The 16,189-nt window shown below is 34.4% G+C and overlaps 1 protein-coding gene across 1 annotated transcript in view; it reads right to left on the bottom strand.

Moving 5' to 3' along the window:
* Positions 1-322: 322 nt before the first annotated feature.
* LOC150094937 (retinal guanylyl cyclase 2-like) overlaps positions 323-16,189 on the bottom strand; it is a 96,986-nt gene continuing 81,119 nt past the window's right edge. Inside the window, exons 14-18 of the mRNA XM_090411154.1 lie at positions 15,143-15,314; positions 12,499-12,597; positions 11,327-11,418; positions 10,307-10,389; positions 323-878 (exon numbers count right to left, since the gene is read on the bottom strand). Of these exons, the coding sequence (XP_090267280.1) occupies positions 323-878; positions 10,307-10,389; positions 11,327-11,418; positions 12,499-12,597; positions 15,143-15,314 (1,002 nt within the window). The remainder of the gene's footprint in view (positions 879-10,306; positions 10,390-11,326; positions 11,419-12,498; positions 12,598-15,142; positions 15,315-16,189) is intronic.

Raw genomic sequence — 16,189 nt, 5'->3', positions numbered from 1 at the left:
ATTTCATCGCCTGGCTGATTCATAAACAATAATTGTATAGTGTTGTTCTTTGTACTAAATCCAACGTCATTACTCAATTTTCTTTCGTTGCTCTATTTACATATTAGAGTGAGCCATTGGACAATATCGAAATGCATCCTTTGCGTTATAAAGAGATTGGATTTCATTTGTACACCACCATTTTCTCACTTTTCTTTTTTCGAGTCTCCAAAACAGCCTCACTTGTACGATGGGTACAGTGGTGATCTGTAGTTGGGTTTGAGTCCAATGTGCAAGGATTCTTGTGCCATTATTGTTGAAAACAGCGCGTTTTATAGTAGCGTTACTCCACAAATGCGGTTTCGATTTGAGAGACAGTAGACACTAAACTTGTCGTACTGGACCGATGACTAGTACTTGGTGAGGTCAAACAATGAGGTAGAGATTTCGCTTGACCTTTCTCCAGATTCCTCTGACGCATAACCAAGCTTTTTTTGATCGCTGGTCTTTGATCTAAGGTGATGTCGTCCTGAGAAATGGGTACATCGATGTTTTTGACAGCTGTTGATTCTGATTCGGGAATTCGACTTCCTAAAGATGCGTAAATCGAAGCACCACTAGTTCTTCTGCCTTTTGGAGGCGAAGGTAATAATACCGTGGTAGTGGGTGTGAAGGGAGAATGCAAATGTTCTTGTACCACATCTGATAGAGGTGAATAAGGACTCAAACTGCCTTCAATCATGGACTCCAATATATCTTGATTAGTTCCATGAGCTCCCTGTGTTCTCGGAGATGGTGTGGTTGTTAAAGGGGTTCCTAATGGAGTTTCCACAAATCCACCCATGAGGCCATTCGTCTTCTTTCTGCCTAGAGCCTTGAATATTTCTTCATCCACGAATCTATAAGATTAAGAAATATAACACAAAATGGTAGAAGTTGTAAGGATAGATTATGAATTAAATATTATCTTAAATCATTTAAAAATGTAGTTACTTTTAATAATTTTTCGGTTACAGAAGAGTTTTGGAAAATCTAAAGAAGAAAAACCGATTTTTTAATCTTTAAATGTCATTTATGTCCACGGAAAAGTAAGACTATATATTTTAATTTTTGAAAACAAAATTTAATATTGTAAAACTTTATAGAAATAAAATTTAGTTTTAAATAATAATAAAATAACTTTATGAACGATCCATGTAAATTTATTCATGAATCATCCACATTCCAGTAATAATGATAATGATTTGCTTTTATATTAATATTACCGTCCATAGAATTGTCTGCTTTTAATGTGAAAGGTTTATATTTAACGTTAGATATAAATGGTATAGTACTTTTCTTTCAAGGTCATAACCAAAAACGTGGAAATAAAATATTACTCACCCGTGGTGGTCACTGTACGAAGCATGAGAAAAGAGAAAAATATTCAATAGAATATTTTATTCAATAAAATTCACTTCACAATATAGTTTTCAATTCCAAAAAAACTGAAACAGGAAGACCAAACAGAGAGAGAGAGAGAGAGAGAGAGAGAGAGAGAAAGAGAGAGAGAGAGAGAGAGAGAGAGAGAGAGAGAGAGAGAGAATATATCTTACTAGTAATGAGAAAATTAAACAGATGGAATAAATATCTGTCTTACGAGTATGTTTGATATATTTCATATTTTTAACCTTTTTTTATTTAAAAAAAAGTAAATAGGACTTCGCTCAAGCGCTAAATTCAGCGCTGCAAAATCAGGCACTTCCTCGTAAGTAGTATGGGAGGCGGTTTGAATAAGATCAAGATCAAGATAAGATAAGGAATCGTGACGTGTAAAATAAAAATTAAAAAAAATAAAAAAACGCGTTTTTTTTTTTTCCAAAAAAGTTTTCATAAAAAATGCGTTTTTTTCCTAAAAAGTTATCATAAAAAACCAGTTTTTTAAATTTTTTTTTTCCCAAAAAAGTTATCAGTATCAATTGGAGGTGACATCACTAAAATATATCTGCAAACGATGAGCTCACTCATATCCACTAGGCTGAGCAGACATCTTCTGGAGGAGAGGGGATGGTGAGAGACTAGGGTGATGGGGTTAGGTTGGGGGAGCATTGCAGGGAAGACATCTGTCACCCTCTGTGATATCACAGTGTGAGAGACATATGTTCCCCAGAAATATCCAAACACATAACGACATTGTTGTCATGTTTTGTTTGGCTATGGAATTGTGGGTGATGTTTTTGAGATAAGATATCTTGGAATTTTCCCAGGGTGACACACATCCGTCATTGTCGTCATGGTTTATCCAACACCATGTAGAAACATGTCCGTGAATCATCTGCGCAAAAGTTTCATTTTGGAAGGAACGGTCAGGGTTAAGGGTCAGGTAAACAGTACTATAAGGAAAAATAAACGAGTCAAGTGTCTTTGCAGTTACGACAATTCGTTCATCCTGTGAAGTTATCGTATTGTGTTGTGGTGATTGGTATCCAGGAAAGTAAAGTAAAGTAAAATAATGGGTGAGCCACAAAAGTCATTGAAATTTTCTTTCTTCAGGAAAATAGCACGAGACAAAACTCTTCACCTAGCTCTAAAAGGATGGAAACCGATTATTATTTTAGAAGACACGTACATTGTGATGTATTTATCCCGGACCACTTGGGAAAAATTACGCACGAAGTGGTCTGATATCCTCGGCTACTTGCAAAGAAGAGTTGACTACGAAATGGACCTCGGTGATTGTTATATTCTGAAATGCCAAGATGGGGAACTAATACTTGATGATACAGGAGCTGATGGAAGTAAGGTTTTTTCTATTAGTTGTGAAGAAGCTGAGAGATTTTCAACAAAAATGTACGACATTGATAATCATTTACTATTTTTGGAAACTGAATTACCATCTGTCCGATTAATGGGAAAAATTATCGCTCAACATTTAAATTCATCAATGGTAAAATTAGACTTTCAAGATTTTATCCAATTCGATAAAGATTCTTTATTTTGGGACATTTACGAACATTTTACAAAAACTGTTTGTGTATATTTGCTGACAAAAGAATACACAGAATGTTTAGCGAGGCATGGTGTCATTTCCAGACTGACACAATATCAAACGTATGGAAGTGTGGTTACCATGGTATCTGATTTAAAAATTCTTTTGCGTGACCAGCTATTTTGATGTAATGTAACCAAGAAATAGTGAGTAACAAAAATTGTATTCATTGAACTCTTTGGAAAATGTTAAGAGTCTAACTAAATATTGTGAAATATTTTAGGTAATTACATGTTTCGAATTTTTCTCAGTGAATATACTTGTAAATAGTATTTCAGCAAAATAAAATGTGCATTTGTAAACTTAAATGAACAAAGATGTGTTTTTGTTGTTGTGTTTTTCCACAGTGAATTTTTACTCAGTTATTCTGATTAGATCTTGATATTTAAATCCACAACTTTATATCTTAATGCAATTCTGTTTAATTATTTTAAAAAAATTACAACTGTGAAATTAATGCCAGGACAGGAAAAAAAAAAAAAAAAAGTGTTGAAAACGAAAATCCATGTATTGATTATTTTAGAAATTGTCTAATGCTATCTATTGACATTATTTGAGTTATCTGAAAACAAATCGTTCACATAATCGAAAATCCGAACTGTTAGAATTTGGTTATTTTACAGAGAGAGAAAGAGAGAAGCATCTAATTAAACCAACAAAACGTGACTTTAACACTTCTTTAAAGTTTGGCATAGAGAAAATGTTTGTACTCTACAGATAACACATATACAAATTTTACCTTTCCCTACACAAAGTAAGATAAAAACACACCAACAGTATATCCAACAGCATGTGAAAACATGTCGTTGAGTCATCTGCGCAAAGGTTCATTTTTGAAGGAACGGTCAGGGTAGGGGATGGTAAGTGTAAACAGTACTATAAGAAAATACCAGAGAGTCGAGTGAGTTTGGACTTAAGGTAATCGTTCATCCACTGCAGCTGCTGTTTTGTGATTTGTGTTTGGTAATGCAAAAATAATGGGTGAGCCACAAATTCATTGAAAGTTTCTTTGTGAAAAGTTCTAATTGTTTAGAATTTTGTAAACGAAAGTTACCATAAAGTATACGATCAGAGCTAATAATCAGTGAAATAATAATAAATAACTATTTATTTGTGGTGCCATATGAAGTAATCGAAGAAGAAGAATGAAGGAAAACGATTATGAAAAATCGACAGTGGGTGAAAAATACGAATTTTCACTTATCATTGGGATAATTGATGTACAATTTTTGTTGAATAGCAGTTCAAATTTATTTCCTAAAGAAATTTGTATTTCTGATGGATTTAGTGTAAGATATGCAGTGACAAAATCACCTTGTAGTTGGAAAGAATTACCTGAAAGAGTTAAAAAACAGAATTCTTGGTTAATAAAATATAACCATCAGCTGAAGTGGGAAATTGGTTCACTAGCTTTGGACAAACTAAGAGATTGGATGATAGAATCAACATGCAAATATCATATATTACTTGCCAAAGGAAGAGAAAAATCAAAAACATTAACGAAGTTAATAGGGAGGCCTGTTCTTGATTTAAATGAAATTGGATGCCCAAAACATAATGTGTACTTTTAAATGCTTTTGGAAACATAACGAAAGATTCTGTGCTTTTAATAATTCTCTGAAGTATACGTATTGGATTCGAAAATATAAATATGCAACCCTTAATTTTACTACTACAGTAATAAATTCCCAACAAACAACCACCAAATGAAAATTAACTTTCAGATGAGAATCACATTGTCAAAACCATACGATGGTAATTCCACAACCATGGAAGAACCTTTGATGTATTTTTCAATTTATTTATTTTCTGTATTGTTAGATTCAGTAAATACAATTTGTAAATAATATTTCGTTCAATAAAATGTGTAAATTAAATGAACAAATTGGGTGTCGTAGATGTGTTATACAAATTTAAGAAAGAAGATAACATTTTTTTTTTCCTTGTGAAATTTCATGCCACAAAGTAACCAGATAATTTTTTTTTTTTTGATTCATTGAAGTAAAAGTCTTATTTGTTCGTTATCTAGAAACAAGGTTAATGAATGAAAACTAACAGTGTGGGAAAATAATTCATAAATAAAGTCTACTTACAGAAATAGGTTAAGAGCACAAGGAATCGAAGGTAAAATTAATAGTTATATTGGTAATTTCCCAGCGGAAACCAAAAGTTCGAAACAAAACACACGATTTCTCACCTACGTACAACAAAAGGCGACCGGATAAGGCTTAATGAGAAATATACAGTGTTGGAAAATAAATTCTCATATACTTTATATATATTTATTAATTCTGCTCAGTTATTCTCTTAGAATATGACCTGTAAAAGTAAAATACAGAAAATAACCAATCAATTTGAAAAAAAATAAATAAATAAAAATTTCACTTGTCTGAATTCCATACTCTAACAGCAATCGGAATTCGAAAGCGGAAATAACACTTACCCTAAACAAAACGGCGCATAGACTTTCCCACTAAGCTTGGGGAACTTTAAGAAAAACTTAATGAGAAATATTCAGTGTTGGAAAATAAATTCACATATACTTTATATATTTATTAATTCTACTCAGTTATTCTGTTTGAATATGACTTTTAAAAGTAAAATACAGAAAATAACCAATCAATTTGAAAAAAATAATAATAATTTCACTTGTCTGAATTCCATACTCTAACAGCAATCGGAATTCGAAACCGGAAATAACACTTACCCTAAACAAAACAGCGCATAGAGCTTCCTACCGAGGAAGGACACCCGTGGGAAAGATTAATACAGAGAACCAAACGGATACTAAAGTAAATTAAGTAGTCCACTAGCTTTTCTGGTTATTTACAGAAATATCTATCAACTCCTATGTTTTGTGTGTTTTGTGGTGTGAATATATGTTAGCCACAGTAAGCTATAATGAAAAAGTGAAATGTTCTTTTCAGATTTGTGTTTGTGTTCTGTGAATACATGTTAATCAACAATTGGAATATTCAGAAAACCTACTGTAAAAGACTTAATGAGAAATATTCAGTGTTGGAAAATAAATTCACAATTTACGGTTGTGACTCATGTCATCCCCTTTGAAGAAAAGCGCTCGCTGGGGGATATTGCAATGACGAAACCTCACCATCTACGCTCCGTAATCTAAAGGACGAAGTAACTAGTTCAGGTTACAGTATTTACAGAAATTTCATTCTTTGTGGTTTTTGTGTTTGTGTTGTGTTGTGGATATAAAATTGAACTATTTTGGAATAATCGAATTTCGAAGAGTCATCTGGAAAGCTGTAAGTACTTTTTTAACTTAAACATATCTGATCGCATGTTGTTTGGTAAGCGTAATTCTAATACTGAATAGTATTTTTTTTTCCATAAGAATAATCATAGGGTATATATTAGAGTATCAACATGGACACATTAGCGATTTTTATGTCTTATGTGTGTGTGTGTGTGTTTAAGGACAGGTACTTTAAGTATATAATTAATTATTCAGAAAAGCTCGAAACACGAGAGCCATCACGACTTTCTCTAAGAATTCCCACACTTTAACAAGAAAGAAATACCCAAAATGTATTGGAAAATTAGTACAACCATCTATAGAAGAAAAAAAACTGTATGTTTGTGTGACATAGAATATAGTTAAATTAAATTATCATTCCAAACTCAATAACAACAAACATTCACGTCACGAATCCTAATGTTATCTTTATCTTGATCTTGTCAGAAGTGTCCCACCAATCACGAGACGATTACTTAACCACTAAAATCATCCTTTCCATTCAAAACAATAACGTCACTTATTTACAAATGACGACAAATATTCACGTCACATTTCCTTATCTTATCTTGATCTTGATCTGGTTTAAAGTGTCCCACCAATCACGACACGATTTCTTATCCACTAATATATTTCCCTTTCCATTCAAAACAATAACGTCACTTATTTACAACTAACAAATGACGTCACTTATCTACATCTGAAAACAACACACACACACGACACGATTCCTTATCTTATCTTGATCTTCATCTTGTCAGAACTGCACCACCAATCACGACACGATTTCTTATCCACTAATATCATCCTTTCCATTCAATACAACAACGTCACTTATTTACAAATAACAAATGACGACATTTATTTACAAATAACAAATGACGTCACTTATCTACATCTCAAAACAACACACACCCACGTCATCATTCCTTATCTTATCTTGATCTTCATCTTGTCAGAATTGCACCACCAATCACAACACGAATCCTTATCTCTACCATCACCCATAATCCCATACGCGAACCAAAACACAACAACTGAAGCCAGTGACACACTTGTCCACACGGAAATTCCAAACATTCCACACCCATGAAGCCATGCACACAATGACGTCATCAACCAATCACGTCACGATTCCTTATCTTATCTTGATCTTGATCTTGTTCAAACCGCCTCCCATACTACTCTCGTATTTTGGAAAATCTCCACATCTATCTCATGTCGGAATAAGCATTGTAACAGCACCATATATCAGAGCACCCACATTATTACACACACCTCAAGAACATTCCTCAGAAAGATCCTTCACCATGATGACCATCCATTCCTCGTGCGGTTGTGGAATGTACTGGACTAGCCCACACTCAAAGTTCCATATCGTTCCACCGTTGGCCTTTGGAACGAAGGTGATCGTAAACTTTACTCGTCTGTCTCTACTGTGTGCAGGCGAGTTAGGTTTTCTTAAATCATTATTCTCAGATTTTGTCGCAGTCACAGTTGCAACACGACATGGTGCATTGTTATGTTGTTATGTCGTCTGTTCCGTAAAAGTCACAGTGTAAGAAGTCAAGAAGTGTTACATGTTTGGGAGCGTAGGGCCTGGAAGGACGGAAGCTCCGTCCTTCCAGGCCCTATGCTCACACTAAGTTTAATGCTTGGTGTGATTGAACTTCCTGGAAGGAAGTTCAATCACACTAAGCATTAAACTTCTCGCCTGGAGTGATGGTCTCGGGCAGGCATGAGTTGTTTCCCAGTTGAGTCCACAATGTTCGTATTCATCCATTCGATCAGAAAGGCTTAGTGTGATTGAACATCCACAGGCTAGTGATGCTATTGTTTACACTGGTGTAATCTGCATTACTGAATGCCATAGTTGCTGTTTGGCTTATGTGCATCTACCGCTCCGTAGAAAACGAGAATGTACGGCGCTTAAGTAGCGTGTCCTGCTACTTACTTGAATCTCCTGTAAAATTTTAAACTTTCGGTTGATGGTTGTTCGCATCGAACTGCTCAAATGTTCCATACCACCTTTTTTGAATGCTCTTTGGCGATATCTCCTGGATCTTCACGTATACCTTTCTTCCTCCCATTTCTATAAGCCGATAATGTAGCCTACAGTTGATTTTAGGCAATATAGTCATTGACCATTGCCACGAAAGGATACACGGCAGTCCCTATGATACATCTCTGACGAAGTAGTCTGTAAATTCAATAAATGCAATCGTAATATACGGTCATGAGCCAAAACATTGTGACCTCTAACATAGTAGCGTGTTGGACTTCTTTTGACCGAGGAAACCTCTTGCGCCAGTGTTAGCATTGATTTCACTAAACCACGTCCGCTATCCCGAGGTATTTTGGACTAAATAGACAGAATAAGGTCTCAAAGATCAGCGACCAAGCCAGACACTGGCGTCCACCATCAATGCTGCATTTCATATGATCCCACATGTTTAATGGAATTCAAATGAGGAGAATTAAGTATCCATGGAAGCAAATAGAATGCTTGGTTATGCTCTAAAAACCATCCTTACACAATGCGAGCCTTGTAATATGAGGCATTCGTTGTGTTATTGGAAGAGTTCAGACCCTTTGGGCCACATCATCATCGTGTAGGGCAATCCCTCGTCAGAAACAATCCCCAGGTAGGAATTAGCATTCAAGCTGTGTTCGTTGGAAATGAGGACTCAGTGATGTTCGTATTTGCCGACGTGGCTCTCCCCCCCCCCCTCCTAGTTAACCCGATGCAGTTTTAATTCCGCCTTGGGCGAAATTAAAACTGCATCGGGTTAATAAAACTGCATGTCCTTCTATCTTAGGACATGTTTATAAATGTCCTAAGATGTAAGATGAGTTTCACCAGACTTGGAATGACACCGGGTCCGCTTCTTGGACGCCTATGTTTTAGTATAATTTTCGATTTTATTTCTAATACTGTGTTTTTCTCCCCTTTCTTATATAGAATATACTATAGATGTGTTATAACAATATAGTTAAATAAATAAAATATGTTATAATTAAATAAATATACAGTAAAACCCCGTTTTTACATTCCCGCAATTTACGTTTTCCTGCCATTTACGTCATTTTCCGTTGGTCCCGTCTTAAGGCCCATTCTTACGATGTGTTGTTTTCCCGCCATTAACAACTTGATGTGGACGTTATTTCTCGTGACTTGCGTTTTTTTCTCGGTTGGCAATTTTGATTTTCGAATCGGTTGCTGCGAAAATCTGCGCATTTCTGTTCCCAGATGGCGTTACTTACTTTCGGCTGTAGTTTCGTTTCCGCAATCACGGTGACCTGCACGCTTGCCGCAGTGCTGTAGTGATGAGCGATACCGTGATTTTTCAATCACAGCACGAATTGATATTGCAGAATTTCTGCAACGTAATTTAGCGTGTGAAAGTCGCTTTCAAGTTGCGGTGGTGGATTATCCATGTTAGTAACATGGGGAAAAAAGACAGAAAATGTATTTCGGTAGAAGAAAAGATGACAATTCTGCGACGTGTAAATTGGCATGCCGGAACACGTGTGCATTTAGCATACGATCTTGGACTCTCCGTGTCCACTTTGAACACGATTGTAAAAAAAGAGGTCAAGCATTGAACTCAATGCAAAGCAATCTTGCGCTGTCAAAAAAAAAAAAAAAAACGAAAAGCAAAAACAATCAACAAATAAATATTATTTTGAATAGATAAATGTAAGTAATCGTAAATTCATTTGTTTTCAGTTATTAAATTTTGTAATCTGGTATGTAGACTCACATACTAGCAGTAAGTCATCTTTTAGCCTTATTTAAACGTTTTTTTACATTTCCTGCTTTTTACACTTTTTTCCATCAGTCCACTTTTCTGTAAAACCCCTTTTTTATAGAAAAGTGTAAAAAAGGGGTTTTACTGTATTATAACCAATTTTTAAAAAGAGCCAGCTTTTGGATAACATTTTTTAGATAGCTGAATTTGAGAGATTTTATTTTGTAACGTTCTTTTTTCGCTGTTATTTATTTAAATGTTTACTATGATCAGCCAACTTGAACTTACCCTGCATATTCTGGTGGGGTGGGAAGTTCTTTATCGAATCCATCTTTGCCTATTAACCAGTAGGTGGAATGCTTTCCTTTACCCTAGAGGAGAAACAAAATTCAACTTCAAGACTGCACAAAAGATTCTATTTTTATTTGAATGTGCATTTCGAAAGGCTTAGTAAATAAAGTTTTAGATTATATATATTTCGGTGAGATATGAGTTTCATTGCCCGGTGTGAGAACACCATCCCTGCTTCAGAGCGAAGATCTGCAGTGGGCTTGAACAAATTTCATTTTGCTACCTCAAGCAGCAATTCAGCATCATGTAAAAAATAAAAATAAAAACCGCAGTTCACCCACGGTGCTAATATGTGTGGGTCTCACCCGTGAGTAGCTTATTTTTTGTACCCTGGGTGATCTGAGGATTTTTTTAATCAATTTTTATTATTTTTTGAAATTTTTATTTATTTAGACATAGATTATCGATCAAAATGTCAACCTGAAAGAAAGATTAATAAACTTTCCTTATTAAAAAAAAAAAAAAAAACTGAAGTGATCGAATGTTGGATAAAGGGCAAACATTGCCATCCCCCATCTCTCATTAATGGTTCAGTGATATATAAAGAAAAAAAAAGTAAGTTTTGGGACTTAATCCTCTTAGCATCTTCTCGAGGGATCTAATGAGGGTCCCCAAACTTTAATTCAACCTGTAATGACACTAGTAACCCATCAGATACGGCTACTTAAGTGCTTATGTCAACGTGAGTGAAGAGCATCTGAGGATCGATCATTTTCAGTAATGATCCCTCAGGTAGGCTTAACGGGCTTGTAGTGCACATGCATGCATGAGTAGCTTATTGACTCTGGCAAAGATGGCAGTGTCTACTTCTGACAGAGTGATTCATGAATAATTGATATTGGCACAAACAAACAATTTTCAAACGAAGAGACACACAGTAGTCTCTGTTTAAAGTGAATTCCTCGTGGAGAATGGAAATTTAATGTAGGCATAAGAGATTCTATTGTTTGTAATTACCTTAAGTACAATATCTCCTCTGTATTCGATGTGGTATCCACCAACGTCCCTTAGACGTCTGGCTGTGGTCTTGCTTACGTGAATTCGGTAAGCTGAAAAAAGAAAAAAAAAAAAAAACTTTGGTTTTTATTCTGTTTGGTTCATTACTCAGTTTCTAAACACTATTAAATGTGCAGATAAATTAAATAGAATCATTAAAAATTGTTCTGCACATCCGTTCATGCATCAATGGAATCAGTAATCAAATGCTGATCTATTTTTGAAATAGCCTAATATTCCCCATGTCAAAGGTTGTGCCATCACTCAGGAAAATATTTTGATGTTAAATAAATCTGGCTAAAAGTTTAAATCGTATCGAAATAATGATCATATGTATATATATAATAGCTCAATAACACCTTATCCCTATATATATATATATATATATATATATATATATATATATATATATATATAGGGATAAGGTGTTATTGAGCTATTAAAGCTCTGATCATAGCAGGAGGGTTACAGCAATAGCGGAGCCTCAGGTAGAACTTCATTGGCTATAGCATTGACATCCATTAACCCTCCAAGGGTATTAATTATTAATTAATTAATCTTAATCACCGCATCTCACGTTCGATTATTCATCCTCCTTCCCCCCCTCACAATCCAATTTTATTTCTAAGTATTATATATAATAATTTTGAAATTAAGTTAATGGTGTATGAACTAAAGAAAGAAATTTTCTAAATAAATTAATGAAAATGGGTTTTTTTCGAAAAAATTGGTCTTTATTTTTCTAGTAATTCTTTAGAATACAGAAAGAGGTTTTCAAACGAAAAAAAAAAGATAGTAGATGATTTTATCGATAAGAGAACACAAAGTAGAGAATCGAAAATGTAGCAGAAAACGTTTCTTAGCAAAATAATGCATCACTGAAAGTGGCAGGCTTTCATACGATTGCTTTTACATGCGTTGAAAAAAAACAGATCTACGAGCCTTCACTGAGATGACATTTCTGAGAGAAAATGTTCAAGATATTCAGCTTCACTCCCATAGAAGCAATTTCAACGCGAACTATCACAAGTAGGGACGAGCCTAAAGAAGTATTGCGATTACAACTCACAGATTCAGAATGCACATATGCACTCATATTCAAATATAGTTAGACATGTGTCATTCGTACTCACCCCGACTAGTAGATTCCATTCTGGAAGCGGTGTTGACCGTATCGCCGAACAGACAATACCTTGGCATGGTTAATCCAACAACTCCTGCTACTACCGGACCTAACAGTAGTAAAATTGTTCAAATAAGCACATAAGCACAGTTTTATTACATTTTCAATGTAATAAAACTACTTTTCGATAAAAAATAATCAACAAATTTATTTATATATTTATTCATACTTTTCAATAATCCAAATATAGCATTATACCCGTCAGACATATTAAATTATTTAAGTTAGGATAGCTTCATTATAATTAGGTGTATTAATTATTTTATAATATATGCCTAATAATTTTTCAAAAATTAAAAAATTTTCTTGGATTTCTTTTTAGAATATCAGTTTATATAAAATTTTATTAACAAAAATTTATTATAATAATTTAATAAGGAAAGAAGACAGTATCTACTCAGTCAATCACACCGACAAGATTTTTTTTTATAATTATGTTTACGTTTGCGCAAAACACACCTTTAAGTTAAAAGAAACTTATTGCTCATATAATTTATTTAAAAAAATCCTTACGTCTGCTGTAGTTATTTTGAATCTAAGAAACTGCTAAAGATGCAACCCATACCTTCAGTTGGTGATTTATCAAAACACAAAACTTATGGTTAGACTTACTTAAAAATACAATTCTGTTACCTTCTCATCTAATTAGCTTCTTATTACCCATTTCTTAAAACTTCTGAGTATTAGGAAGAAACAGACAGCTTTCTTATTCAGTTGGTTTAAAAGACGCACCTTGGTGGAAGACCTGGGTTCGAACCCCGTAGGACGCGAACAACCTTTATCAAACTGAGCATTTAAAGATCGCATCTCAGAAATGGAGAAAGGTAAACATAGTAAGTGTGTCTGTTGCCTTTTAATTGTAATTGAACTGCGCTATTTTTAAACAATGCTTGGAATTCAAAAGCACAGCGACAATCAAACACCCTCAATGCTTTCGGTGAAAAATAATCAAACTAAACAACGTTGCATGTAAAAAAATAAAATAAAACAATAATTTAAAGATTGAAACAAGAACTTTACTTCGATTTGTTTTGGTTATTTTAGACGAGTCTCATAAAATTTATAATCAACAGATTATTTTTGTCCCATCGTACGCATACTGTTCCTCGGTTTTGATTGTTGTTAAATTGGTAAGTCGATTCCATGTGAAAACATTGTTAACTCTCAATTTTTGTTCAGAAGTAGCCATTTATGAAGAAATAAAACTGAATACAGAAGTGCAGACTCCTGGGGCATTTCTACATTGGTGGGGAAATCTGAATACAAGCTGGGGAACAATTAATTGTAAACATAGGTGGCAGACTATAGGGTGATAGTTTGCCAAGAAGATCTCTGGGCCAAACCAGATCAAATGCCCTAGAACTGTCGAATGCAACCGCGTGAGTTTCCCCAGAACCTTTCCATAGCTTCAATCCAAAGGTGGGCAGTGAGGGGTAGAATATCAGCTGGATTGAAAGTGGCCGAATCAATATTGCTGGTCCCTTACCAGAATGAAATAACCTGTTATTTCCTTTTTACAGCAAGTTTACTTACGACTTGTATTTCTTAACACAACAAATTTAATATTTTCGATAAGGCTTCTATGATGAATGCGAAATATTTCTTGGGTTTTTTAAATTTATATTTTATTAATATAAATTTTATAAAGGTATAACAATTATTTTTAGAATTTTACAAAAAATTTAAATTATATTAGAATTTTTTTCGGTTATTTGAAAGTAAATATCAGTTAAATTATTATTTCTAAGAAAATTAAAAATTGCTTCGATATTTTTGTCAACTGCTTAAAACAGAGTATTCATATTCCATCCGTATAAAAAAAAAAATAATATGAATGACTCGAAAATTGCTTTTAGAGTCTTGACCAATGAACAATTTAGTTCGCGAATCGCAATAGTCAATTAAAATAGTTTATTATATCACCAATGGAATATTGTAATCTTTCAAAAATTATTAAATTTTATAATAAAATATTTTATAATTTGATAGCAATCGAAATTAAAACTGATGCAGAATCGTACATGTTCTGTTAGAATAGTTTCGATATATATGCTGTAGATATTATCAAACTCTCGTCGACTGGAATCGTGCATACTCTCGCACTAACTGTTGCTCGATCATCAGACTGAAACCGACAACAGTACATTCCTAAAATAGTTTTCAACTGATAATTTCTACTAGCGAATAAAATTTACTTAACGATATGACGTCCTGAAGGACGTAAATCAGGACATTCAATTAAAAGATGGAGATCATCGTTAGACTTGCCATTTAAAAAACTCTGTTAGCCATAAACCTGCCACGAGGAAGTTATGGCCCCATCATTTTTACGGATTCATGGTAACGCAGAGAAGCAGCCTTGCTGGTTAATAATAAAAAAGCGGGAATGATAAATGAAAGCCACTTCGATATTTCTTTACACGCCATTAAATACGATCTGCTACCTTCGCAATCTGAGTTACTAGGATTACCAAGACGAAAGTTAGGTTGCTTTTTTTATCGTTATTCGCTACTTTACGCTGTTACTTAAAAGCAAATTACAGCTTTTCAAAATAAATGCGGTCGTAAATAAGTGCAGGTTTTAAGTAGCTTACCTGTATGTATACCTATCCGCAACATCAAAGGCACAGTGGGCATGTGTCGGATTTTGAACTGCCCACACACGTGCAGTAACTCTAGTGCCATTGTGGCCACCTGCTCAGCATGGTCGGCCGTTTTTTGAGGAAGCCCTCCTACCACCATATACGCATCTCCTATGGTTTCTACCTGAAAGTAAAAAAATTAATTTAAAATAAATAAATAAATAAATGCATGGAAAAAGTAAATTATTTTTGAGTTGGTCGGTTACACTATACCCAATCCTTGCTTTGTACTTTCTTTCCTTCCTCCTTTACAGTAACGTTGTCAAAGAGGCAAATTTTATAATTTAACCCTAATCTTCATTTTTCTGGTTTCGGCCCCTAAAGGAATGTGTCGGTACTTAAACCCACGTTAACCGATTGTATTATTCCACGGCTGCGAAGGGACACACCATGAATGGCTTATAAAGCTAATCGCAAGAGAATTATATCGAAAACTTTGAGATGAGAAAATACAAAGAAAAAATGAAAAAAAATCATATAACTCCTTTTATTTTCCGAGGAAGTAGGCAAAATCGTTTAAATCTGATTTTTTTGAAGAGTGATAAGCAGCCAACTCTGCCCTTATTTCTCGCAATAGCAGGCCTAAGGCTTACGATGAGTTCCATAGGTATCTGCAAACAACTGCTGCCATCTCGTGGCCTTTAACAGTTATTATTGTTTGAAATAGTCTGAGTTCTAGTGTCAATTGTTTTCAGGTGGTGAGGTAAACCCGAGTTTCCAGGAAGTGTAACCATACTTGCCTATTCCAATGATCGACTAACTCGGAAACTGATAGAGGAGATATGGTACGGGTGCAAACGACAATTCCACAGAGCTGCACAGGCATTCCCCCCCCCCCCCGAACAAAAGAAAAGTTAGCAACTGAGACAAATGTAATACAATAACTCTTTGCTACTATCATTAAGAGGTATGTTGGACCCAAAATTTCAACCCCCCCCCCCGACTAAGTTTGTCATTCTCAAAATTTTTCTTAGTGATATCTAATTCTTTCTCATTGGT

This window comes from Typopeltis vanoorti, chromosome 21, assembly GCF_054136105.1.
Source record: "Typopeltis vanoorti isolate ZY-2024b chromosome 21, IOZ_Tvanoo_1.0, whole genome shotgun sequence".
Taxonomy (NCBI): Eukaryota; Metazoa; Arthropoda; class Arachnida; order Uropygi; family Thelyphonidae; genus Typopeltis; species Typopeltis vanoorti.
This window is presented reverse-complemented; position numbering and strand designations above follow the sequence as displayed.